General features: G+C 37.4%; 1 protein-coding gene across 1 annotated transcript in view; it reads left to right on the forward strand.

The window, feature by feature from the left end:
- The first annotated feature begins 1,906 nt into the window (after positions 1-1,906).
- LOC149831725 (general negative regulator of transcription subunit 3-like) overlaps positions 1,907-12,677 on the forward strand; it is a 33,091-nt gene continuing 22,320 nt past the window's right edge. Inside the window, exons 1-6 of the mRNA XM_090013074.1 lie at positions 1,907-2,027; positions 2,476-2,607; positions 4,837-4,953; positions 8,244-8,294; positions 8,690-8,779; positions 11,910-12,056. Of these exons, the coding sequence (XP_089869200.1) occupies positions 1,935-2,027; positions 2,476-2,607; positions 4,837-4,953; positions 8,244-8,294; positions 8,690-8,779; positions 11,910-12,056 (630 nt within the window). The 5' untranslated portion in view covers positions 1,907-1,934. The remainder of the gene's footprint in view (positions 2,028-2,475; positions 2,608-4,836; positions 4,954-8,243; positions 8,295-8,689; positions 8,780-11,909; positions 12,057-12,677) is intronic.

Consider the following 12,677-nt stretch of genomic DNA (forward strand, 5'->3'; position numbering starts at 1 on the left):
GTTGGTAGAGGAGGAGAAGAAGAAGATGGAGGAGACAAGTGGGTTGGCTAGGGCTTAAAGCAGAGCTCTCTGGAAAGAGAGAAGGCGGCGATTGAATCTCCGAAAGGAGCGTCGCCGAGGGGATGAGGCAGGCAGAGAGAAGAAGAAGGGAAAGGAGAGAGAGAGAGAGAGAGAGAGAGAGAGAGAGAGAGAGAGAGAGGACTCTTCGAGATCGAGGGCCTGCGATGAAGGTCACCAGCGATAATGGTGGCCTCCAATCTCTCTTAGCCGGTTGAGGGTTGGGGTAGAGAGAGAGAGAGCAATCCGTGAAAGGTACCCGATCCCTAAAGTCGGGTGCCATTCTCATAACACGATGGCCGCCCGATCTGAGTTGATCGGACAACCATCAGCAATTAAATGGTTTTCAGGATTCCCTGGTTTGCATATTTTAGGGATCATATATATATATATATATATATATATATAGAGAGAGAGAGAGAGAGAAGGTGCTTAATGGGTTCTTCAGGTTTTCTCGTTTTATTTTAAAATTCTGACCATACAGATGTGATCTATGTAATTGATTTTACAGGGACCAGCGCTTGAAGTGTCTAATTTAGACACATGGTTGGGTTTTTATAAGGTCCAGATAATCAACAGTTCAAAATTTTTGTAAATTTTCAAGACTCCAAATATCAATTTTTTTCATCAAAAGCACTTGATCCAAGTGTGGATTCCTCGTAAATAGACCATGTCCAACACATTTATGGGGTTGAAACATCCAAAAAGAAGGAAGGCAATCCAATCAAGGAAAAGTACAAAACCATCCACACTACTTTCAAAAATAGATTTTGAAAGTGTTTTTTGGCAAGTACAGCCATGGAGACCACATATTTATGATGGCTTTATTGTATAGTGGTGACAAAAACCTAGTGATTAAGATCCATAGATGCATCCAAAAAGCAAAACTAACAAAACTAAGTCAAGTCAGATCCACATATTTATGGGATTGAGTTTGATTTGATCGGTGTTCAACACCTTGTTTTCTGGATATGGATCTTAAAAATATGATTGGATTAAGAAAAAATGGTTTTGATCCAAGTTCATTGGATTAGTGGTGGCAATGGGTTGGATTTGACCCAGAGCCGACCCATACCAATCTCTATAAGGTCAGGGTTTGCTGATAAATAAGAAGGCCGAAAGCCTGGTATAGTTTGTGAAATTTCATACCAGACCCCTGCCTGACCCGGGTTCCAATTACGATCTGCAAATTTTCAATGTAAAAATGATAAAAAATATTATTTTATCGAGTATGGTCTGGGTCTGGTGCATGTAATCCTTATAGAATCCGGGTATGGTTTCACTTACCGTCATCTCAAATCAGGTTTGGGTCTTGGTTCCACCTTGGTTCGAACCAAACCCGACCCGTTGTCAACCCTATTCGATTTGTGTAACAGTTGAGAGCCCACCATTGAAACAAACACTCACGTTCTGGCGTACGCATCCAGCCTAAAACAAAAGAAGGAACGCCTAGACGCCGTCCAGATGAAAGATGAACGGTAAAAAACAAGGAGTTGCCTGCCGCATATGGCCCACAAGATTCTAATAACGACCAGCAATAACTACCATTCGATGGGGGACCGTCCGTATTCGAGATGGACGGCGATGAAAGGCCTCAGCGATAGCGCGCGATTATATAATTTCCCGATTGTTTTTTTCTGCCTCTTCGCCTTCGCGCTTTCTTTTTGAAACTCTGAGGAGTCTCGGAACCCTAGAAACCGCTATTTTCCGGGAGGCAGGAACCCTAAGGATCGTGATTTTCCAGGATTGCGATTTCCCGGTGCCCCTGGCTAGCACGGAGCCCTAGAAAACCGCTATTTTTCCTGTGAGGCGGGAACTCTGTGGTTCGGGATCTTTCAGGTTCGAGATTTCGAGGACGAGTCGGGGTTCCCTTCGCCATGGGAGCCAACCGGAGGCTTCAGATCGAGATCGACAGGCTTCTGAAGAAGGTTCAGGAGGGGATCGAGGTGTTCGATGGCGTATGGAACAAGGTAATGATGATGATCATCATCAACATCTTCTTCTTTTCTCTCTCTGAGTTTTTGTGTGTGAATATGTTACTCTTCTTCTTCGTCACAATCGTCACCTTCTTCTTTACCGTCATCGTCTCTTTAGAGTTCTCTGGCGTATAGAACAAGATCGTAGTCGTCATCATCAATCATCTTTTCTGCCTCTTTCTTCTTCTTCTCTGTCTATTGTTCTCGGTGGCGTATGGAGCGATGTCATCGTCATCAGCATCATATTTCATGGTTCATTACCATCATAGATCATCGTCATATTTTTTTTCTCGTCTGTCTTTCTTTCTTTATTGCTTTTTTCTTCTTCTATATCTAGTGTTCTCCATTGTATATAGAACCGTGTCGTAATCATCATCGTCATCATCATAATCTGTCTTTCTGAGGCGAGTCCATATGAATGCGTGCCTTTTTCTGTTCTCAGCTGCATGATGCAGACAACGCAAACCAGAAGGAGAAATACGAGGTGGAGCTAAAGAAGGAGATCAAGAAGCTGCAGAGATACAGGGATCAAATCAAGACATGGTTGCAGTCTAACGAGATCAAGGACAAGACGGTCAGGAATATCATTCTGTTAATGTCTCTTAGTCTGTTTTACATGATACATTATAGCGTTAATCATATAGAGTTACTAGAGTGCTCTTATTGCGGGGAATAATGAAGAGACTTGTAAACGTTGGGGATGAAAAGCAAAGTCCAAAAATCATATAAGTTAAAATCAGGGATAGGGCAGAATATGAGATATTTGCATCTAAGAGAAGTGAGAAAAATTTAGTTTTAATTTCTTGAACAATAGGGAAGTTTCAATTGCATTTCAATATTTAAGAGGAGTGATTGATTTATAAAACATGGAAATATTTTAAGAGAAATAGAAGAAAAAAATATATTAGCTTGAAAAAATATGGATAGAAATGGATGGAGCAGCGGATATATTAGCAGGATGTAAAGATATAGACATGGACATTTGTAACGACTGATGCTGCATTTTTTTTTCAAAAGCTCATGTTTCTTGAGGTTCAATATTTATTATGGTGATGGCGTGAGAGTAATAGGATTAAATGAACATATCAGCATGATACAACCCAAAAAAACGATGGAAGTTAGTTTTCTTTCTTATGCATCCGTGGATCCAACTTTTGTTCAGTTGTAAAAAAAAAAATTAAATGTTAATGGAGGACTGCAAATATGATACCTTCCTTAATAAATGAAAGCTGCATTTTCAACTCTTATATTGATCAATGGTGTAAGTCAATATGTTTTGGTTTTATTCATGCCTTGAATGCCATTTGCACCACTCAGGCTGAGTATTATGCGGAGGCCTTCACTGCTGCTAAATTAGTTTGTATTGCCTTTTATTGCTTATACATATTTGGTCCTGTCTTCTTCTGTTGTGCTGTATTTCGGTGAAGATAAAGTCATTTACATAGCAATATTATACTTCTTGAACACATGAAGGTATTGGACTTGGATATCCCCTTATTCAGGATGATCATATTCAACTGACCAACCTTCATGAAGTGTCTTTCTTGAACTAATTTTGCTTTCTTCCTTGCACTCTCTTGATGCTTAAGTTGTGGATTTGGCAGAATACTAACAGTTCATGATTTGTTCGATAACTATTGGCTTCTTTACAAGGGAATTGTTTTGCCTTGTTTTCTAATTTTGTCATTTGTGCTCTTAAAGATAATTTAGTTATCTATTCCCTGTTGCATTATACTTTTTTGTATATTGTGCTTATGAATTGGTGAGAACAAAAATTCTTCCTTGTAATTCCAGTCTTTGTAGTGGTCTATCATCACTGTGATATATTCACCTTCACTCTACTGGAAACAACCATCTCTGCCTCTCTAAAGCTCTAAATTACAGATCCACGAGAAGGCTGAGGTTTAGCTGAGGAGGGAAACCAAGGGGTTTTACACTTACCAACAGAGACACCAACTTTATTGACTTTTTCATAGTTATTTATGTATATATCACTGTCACTGATATTGTTGATATATTGAAAATATCGTGATATTATCAGCTATTTCAAGGTAGCTGATAATATCGGGAATATATGGCAATATTTTCAAAATATCACCAAAGACAAAATATCGTGATATTTTTTGGGGAAAAAATGGTTTTTATTATTTTAAGTTTGCATTTCCCATTTTTTACAACAACAACAACAACTACGCCTTCATCCCAAAACAATTGGGGTCAGCGATATGAACCAAAAAAGAAATTCATTTTGGGTCTTCCACATGAATCCTTTTCCTCCAATCATTTCTATCCAATGCCATGTTTTTTTATATTTTAAAACCTTTAAAACATGTTTCTTTATATTTTTGGAAGAAAAATAATGCAAAACTTATTATTTTATTAGCTGTTTTGTTGTTATTTATATTTTTTCATTTTTTTAAACTCCCAAGATATTCCCGAGATTTATCAACTTTTGAAAATCTCTCCGAGAAATACCATCGCCAAGAAATTACCTTTAACGATACAGGTGACTACGTACGTACGTACGTACGTACGTACGTATGTATGTATGTATGTATGTATGTATGTATGTGTGTATGTATGTATGTATGTATGTATGTATGTATGTATGTATGTATGTATGTATGTATGTATGTATGTATGTATGTATGTCAGCCAACTTTTTCCTGTTCATGGTGTAAAGCTACACTATGGTAGTGCCATCTGCTTCTGCTTAATTGCATCAGATGTATACATGCATGTACTGTATGGAGCAACAATCTTATGTGGTATGTTAACATATGCTTGTGCATTCTATAATCAGGCCTTGATAGATGCACGCAAACTTATTGAGCGTGAGATGGAACGCTTTAAGGTTTGTGAAAAGGAAACCAAAATGAAAGCTTTCTCCAAAGAAGGATTAGGCCAACAACCCAAGATGGTAATTGATTTGGTGTACTATTTTCCCGTGTATAAAGCTTTTTCTTGTTATTCTAGCCTCTTCTATATGCTTTGAGCATTACCAATTAAAAAATTGCATTAGGTAGTGAATATATACACCCTTGTTTATTCTGTTTCTTCCTGTGCATTCTTTGACCATGTTGATTGAAAAATTTAGTGATTATTCACATAAATTTTCCTTGCCTTTATCTTTTTATTATATCACAAAATTAGACACCAAGCTGTTAGTGACAAAAATGGGACATTTTGAAAGACAAATGGTTGAAACTTGAGTGGCAGGAATGTTGATGAGAGTTGGAAATCTCCTTTTTTTGGTCAAATACACCATCAGTGCCCACAAGGGCTCTGCTCATCTGGTAGGGGTGACTTATGAACTTCACCAAGTTGACAGGATGTCATGAGTTCGAAACTTGGGGGGGGGGGCATCCCTTGCCACAAGGTCGAAGCTGGGTGTACTCCCTAGTGAGCAGTGGAGACCTCAAGGGCACTTTGACCAACCAGAGGCCTGCCAATGTGCAGTTGGTGATTGACCCTTGGCCTAGCCAAAGAAAAGAACACCTATGCCATCAGATTGCCCGAAACTTCAAATGCTGAAATGCAGCCAGTGTGGGACTCCTGCCACCTCATACTGTCTCTGCAAGTTCCTTGGATGGGTAATTCCAGAGGAAAAAGAAAGTGATGTTTTTCTAACTCCATGTGATGATGAACATAGGACCCTTATGTCTAGTTAACATCAGAATCATGGGAATATGTATCATCCCTTTAAGATCGATTTTATCTGAGCATAGGGGCTGGTCATTCTGCTGTTTCAACCTGGTGGCAAAGGCTAGAAAGATGCAATATGCAAATAATATTAAAGCTCTTTAGACATCTGAAAAGTCTGCTGGCCCATCGTCAATTTGAGTGCCTCATATGATCTGTTTGCATTTAATATTTCAATAAACAGCTGTAATATCTGGCCAAGAAGGAAGCTGTAATTAGACCTTTCAATAAAATATCATTCTTAGCTAAATCCTGGTATGGGGTGTCCAATCTTGTATGCCTCAGAGTTGGGCTATTTTTCTTAGGTCGGATTTCCATTCAAGCAACACGTTCAAGGTCGTTGAGCCAAGACTGAACTTGGTGATTAGCTTCAGTTTAGCTCATTTGCAGCTCCACTGGAGTGATAGACATTCATATATGTTTGGCGATTGATATCTTATGAAAAGCACTAGGTGTGGTCCAGGTGAGAGGTCTTGCCTGCCTAGCCTAGCTTAGGCAACATGTATTCATATCTGTCAACTAAATTAGTTAAACAATAAAATTTTAATTGAAAACTGTCTTGTGTTTATAATCCATATTACTCCAATCAGTTTATAATCTTGTTGACACAACCTGAGTTATGGACTCATAAAACATTATACATATAAGATGCTACTGTAGAACAAACAACACATTGCAAATTAAGATGACAAATTTATGCTGCAATATGTGTAAAGCCATATTTGCTTGTATATGAATATGCAGAAGCTCATGGCAAATATAATAAACCAATATACGCAAAAGAGAGACAAACTCATACTTGGATCAATCTATCCCTATCAAGTTACTGACCGTCATGTGGAATTGAATATCTAAAGCGTCAAATTCTCATCAATATGTCTAGATGAGCAGCAAGAAGAATCATGTCTCTGTCACATTTCACCTGAATAGGGCAAAGATTTACCCGAGTACCCCACTCAGGTTCCACAAGGTGGAGCATTAGGCAAACTAGACAATGTATTGTCTAGACAAGCCCAACACCTGCCTGAATTGATCATCGATTAGTCTGGGCCAGGTACATGACCTCTCACAGGCCTAGGCTAGGCAAGAGGGTATCCATTGGATGCTCACCTAGCCTGGTAGACTAGGTGGATCTAGTGTTTAGCAACTATGGCCATGTATATAACTCAACATAATTTCGTCCAAACAAGTTAATAGATACGTTGGAAAAGGATAGTTCACACACTTCCTTGGACTAGTTTGCTGCATGAAGGTGAGTATAGACGATTTCCTTATCAGATAGATTTAAGCAAGGTTGTAAGTATTGTATCGTTGTCCATATCGGTCGGGCTCAAAATAAGATATGTATCGTATTGTTTAAAAAAAATCATAATTTTTTAATATTTTTTTTTAAATCATGAAAAATCAGAAAAAACTAGCCAAAAATCTAAAAGAATCATAACACATGAAACAATGATGAATTACACAAAATACAACCATAAAATCACATATGAAGCATTTATGTCTTTATGAGTTGCATAAGACATCATCAAACATCAACTATCTCACAAGAACAATGCAAAATATTAAATATCTTGCAATTAAGAATATGCCACAAGACTCATACTTTCATATTATATAAACAAAAAGTTATGGCAATAGTTGTACTCGATTTTCAATAGGTTTTCACTCATTACTTGAATGCCCCATTGTCATGCCATCTTTCTTGGAGGAGTGTTGAGCATGATTTCTACCTTGATATAAATCTCTAATTTTCGCGGATCCAACTTCGCGGTAAGTTGGATGGGGGTTACAGGGAGGCAGCGTCCCTCGAGGCAAAAAAAATTTAGAGGGTAGCTTTGTAATTTTACTCATAGTAAAGATTTTTTTACCTTAACCCACTTCCTTGAGTGGAAAAATTGTGGAAATGCACTTTTAGTTTAGCAAACTGTATAAGCCCTCTCCCTTGCGCACGGATCAGCCCCCAAATCGCTCTCACAAGTCCCAGGGTGCTTGGATACCTCTTTAATGACTTCTACACAAAATGAGGGAGTCGACCCTCAAGAGGTCTTTAAAACCCAAAACTGAAAAATTATGATTCAATCCCTTTTTAAGTGCGCTGACCCCGTATCATACGATACACCCCGTATCGTATGATACATGCTTGTATTGTATGATACATATGATACACACTCATATCATATCACTATTCCTCATTTCCTGCTAAAAAGAAAGAAAGCTTCCCTATTTGGTTTCTGTTGAACAAACAAATAATGCCTGCACAACATTCTTGATGTTGTGGAACTTGACCTTGTATTTCCACTAGTGGCTGCTTGTTTACTGTATTAGAATATATATAATTTTTTCAATTGAAAATATTATTCAATTCCAACCATTAAAACTATAACATTTTCAGTTTGTAGTCCTTTGAAAATGTCCAAATTTCTAGAAGAGGCAAAATTTACAATCTTTTTTGTAATCTTTATTACTTCAGTATTTTGTTTCTCATCGCGTTTTCATTTATAACAGGATCCAAAAGAAAAGGCTAAATCAGAAACGAGGGATTGGTTGAATAATGTGGTATGTGAATGTTTTCTCATCTATCTCTTCAGCTACCTCATTATGTTTGGTCCACTAATATCATGTTTGGCCCTTTTTTCCCATCAGTACTTTGTGAGACACTAAGTTTTTATAGATCAAATACGGTGACATGCACCCTTCATTGAAGAGAGCTGTATCTGTGCTACTGTCAACTATTTTTGCCTCTTAGGCTGGGAGATGTGTTGAACTTAAATTTTTGTACTTTCATGTCATAATTTTAGTTGCCTTCACTGTCACAGTGCTTGTTAGTTGCCATGATTATTTGCTTGTACAAAAAGTTGACTATGATTTGTTACTGTCAAAGGCCATTTATGTCATGAAAGCATGCAGAAATTGTTAGTGTGTTGGTATCTGAAACCTTCTCTTCATTACAGGTGGGAGAGTTGGAGTCTCAAATTGATTACTTTGAAGCTGATATTGAGGGCCTCTCTGTGAAGAAAGGAAAGACAAAGCCACCCAGACTGGTACTGTGTTTTAAATTTCTTATTTTTAGATGCTTAAATCCTTGAATTATTAGTATGTATCATTATGTGGCATTAGCCCATTATGCTTTCTGTCAACTTATAGCTGAATATTTTCTCTATGCAGGATTTGAATACTGTTCAGTGTTCACCTATGTTGGTCTCATTTTTCTTGGCTTGATATGGTTGTAGATACATCATACACATCAATACTTCCATTCTTTTAACTAATGCAAACAGTGATCACTATGTAGTAACTGCATGACTGTTTACATGTCAGTTTTTGGACGTCAATATAAAAAATGAAACTAGGTTGAAATTGAAATTTAATGTAATTGATGAAAATTTTTAAAAGAAAAAGAACTCTGGTGAATACAAAATAAGTAAATAAAACCATACAAAATACAGATAAGGTTAATGACACAATGTTGACTGTGTCCATGAAGTGTCCGAGTGTCATATCGTGTCAACAAGAGGTACACATGCTATGTGAAGTATCCATGTGACATGGCAAATGGCTGTATGTATGTTGTACATACATGTCTATGTCACAAAGATTCGGCCAACCAGGTGCCGCACCCGCGTCGACGCGATGCAGGTGCGCGTGCGGCACCCGGTGCGGTCAACCCGACTCTGGGTGTGGTCAACGCACCCAGGGTCATTTATGTCCAACTTTTGGACTTGAAAAAAAGAGGCCCGCTGAAATGGGCATGACAGCCAGAAAACTTAGGAACTGGTTTGTCAACATGGCGAGTTTTGAGATACAACTCTTCAACTTTCTTTACGGCAACCACATGTCGTAGCCAACTACCAAGGAGTCTCTTCTCTAAGTTGTTTCTTTGGGTCAAGCGCAGGCTCAACCTGCGAAGGTGCCTGGTTCAACAAGAATCGATTGACAACGGTAAAGAGATCAGTTCCTTCTAGCGGCGAGTGCCACTCGCCAAGCTTCTTCTGTCTCTTGAGTTGCTTCATGGTCGAAGGGAAATGATCCTCATCGAAATCTGCAGAGGGGATTGCGGTGGGGAGATACCTCCATCTCTTGGACAGGATGTTGGTCCTCACCGCAACTTTATGGGGAGTGAATTAGGCAATGCATTGATACTACACTTGGTGGCTTTCTTCATCATTCTCACCTTTTACTGAAGATCTGACACCTCTCGTAGTTGATGAGAGCTTAACTTTTCATGAAAATCTGGATGGTCTCAGAGAACAACCGTACTGTATCCTAAAAATTGAAGAGAGCACAGATGGTTCTGTTAAAATAGAGGGTTCAGGAAGGCAAAAGGGTAATGATGCCCATGTTGGCCCGTACAGATTGCAGTCCACTGTACCTGCCTGCAAATCAGATTTTGATTTCCTTCGAGATATGCGTTGGGCTGGAGGTTACGTACTACAAAAATTAATACAAAATATCTAAAGCCAATGAGCTGCCAGATTTTGGGACAAGATGTAATGATCATGGACAATACAACCTTTCTTCAGGGATGATCAGCTTGGTTACCATTCTAAAGTAGCTCAGTTACGAAACTAAGAGAGAATAACTAAAAGAGTCGGATGGAAAACCAAGCATATATGTCCTGGCCAGGGGGAAAATGGGGTCTCGCCCCGTTTGGACCGGTGTTCGTATCTTATTTGGTTCTTTTACATGTAATCAGATATCCATCAAATCCTGATATTTGTCTGATTCAATAGCAAAAAATTAAAACCATATATGCATCCAGCAATGCTCGATTAAACTATTAAACTCGGCTCAGACCAGTAGAGCTTAATGAAGAAACTCGATTAAGCTTGGTTAATATATATATATATATATATATATATATATATATATATATATATATATATATATATATATATATATATATATATATATATATATATATATATATTTACATTTTTGCCCCTGCCGCACCCCCGCACCAGGTTTTTTTGGAAGTGCCGAATCCCCGCACCCGCACCCATGTGACATAGATACACGTGCATGTGTATGTAGAGAGAGAGAGAGAGATCACTGTCTGAAATACAAAAGAGAGTTTCTTTTTTTTGGGGGGGTTACCAATGGCACCAGCTTTTGAAGGGATACCATGAATGGATTCCAAGGGCATACTTTTCCATTTTACTAAATATGAATCAGAGGGATGAACTTTCAATAGTGTCATGTAATTTACCATGGTTTGGTGATGTTTTCTGATGTGTGTACAAGTCTCTTAAGAAATAAACCAGCGGGAGAATGAGAGAACTTTCTTTTGAGGTGCCACTGGTTCTTTCCATTATGGTAACATTATTGCATAAAAAGCAACTAGTAGATTGCCATCCACAATAAGGTAGAACACTGATCTTCTGAGTTCTGCATCAATTTCTATCTTATTTACTGCTAAATTTCATATAAGGATGTCTTTGTCATATACATTTTAAATGTCCTTTTTCGTTCAAATTACAAAGTCCACTTGCTGATGATTTCACTTGATTTCATCAGTTTTTTTTTTTGGATAAAATATTTTTTCATACTGCAGCAGTTTCTGTTCAAACATATTTAATATCAGTCCACATAAGTGTTTCACATATATAGATCGCCAACTTTTATTTATACTTTTATTTATACTTTTTTTTATAATCAGTTAATTTCATTTGTGTACTATGGGCATGTAGTGTTAATTTCATTTGTGTACTATGGACATGTAGTGTATGTCTGTAAATATGAAAATATATACCATAGGACCTCTTGTAATATGTCTATGCATGAATTTATGTTTATTGATATTATGTAGGATTGTGTGTTGCATTGATGTAGTTTATTTTAAATATGCTGTAGTTGTCATAAAATTATGTTCTACAAGAATATTATGTATGAAAGTGCAGGACTAAATAATTTTTGTATTATGTGCTTTAGAGATGTAATCGTTCATTTTATATTCTTTTTTAACAGCTGTTCATTTGATTTTTGCTTATGTGCTGATCCACATTATGAATGACTTGCCATGAACAGCAGTGATTTGTGCTTAAAAGGTTATAGTTAACATGTCCTTGTGTTTTTCCTTTCGTGCTAACAACATAACATGTTAATAGAAATCCTCCCTTTATGCCTTCTCTTTATTGGCATTAATTTTGTTTATACCAATCACTTTATTTAAAGGTTCATTTGGAGGCCTCTATCACTCGGCACAAGGCGCATGTAATGAAGCTAGAGTTGATTTTGAGATTGCTGGATAATGATGAGTTGAGTCCAGAGCAAGTCAATGATATCAAAGAACTACTTGAGGACTATGTCGAACGCAATCAGGTCCTCTCTCTCTCTCTATATATATATTTATGTCTGTATGTATAGACACACACACACACACATATATATATATATATATGTATATAATTTGTTTATTGGGTATATGTTTTATCTATGTTTGAACTCTTTGCATTAATGTTAGGTATTTTTGGTTAGTCTGAAAATACTGAACTACACTCAAGTGGTGGCATGTAGGGATGTCAATTGATCTGATTTTATCCGATATCTGACAGAATCCGACTCCGTTTAGTCAGATTTGGTAACCCAAAACCTTGTCTGATTACAATCAGATGTGGATATGGTTTTGATATTTTGCTACCTAATCCGACAGATATCCGAATTTGATGGATAGCCAAATTCAATTACATGTAAAAACCCAGATTTGGTATGAGCTTTTCACCATCGAAGTCTGAATCAGAATCCAAATTCGTTTAGCCATATCTGATTGGGTGGATCTGGTATTGGCCACATCCGACCCAAATCTGAACCATTTAATCCTTAGTGGCATGTTTTAAGAGTTTTTGTAAATTTTAGGGTAAAGTTGCTGTTTTTACTCTTTTATCAAAGTGAATTACCAAATTATGCTTGTTACTTTTTGAAAATTTGATTCACTTTTACTTT

The sequence above is a fragment of the Nuphar pumila genome, chromosome 7 (genome assembly GCF_984573655.1).
Source record: "Nuphar pumila chromosome 7, dmNupPumi1.hap1.1, whole genome shotgun sequence".
Lineage (NCBI taxonomy): Eukaryota > Viridiplantae > Streptophyta > Magnoliopsida > Nymphaeales > Nymphaeaceae > Nuphar > Nuphar pumila.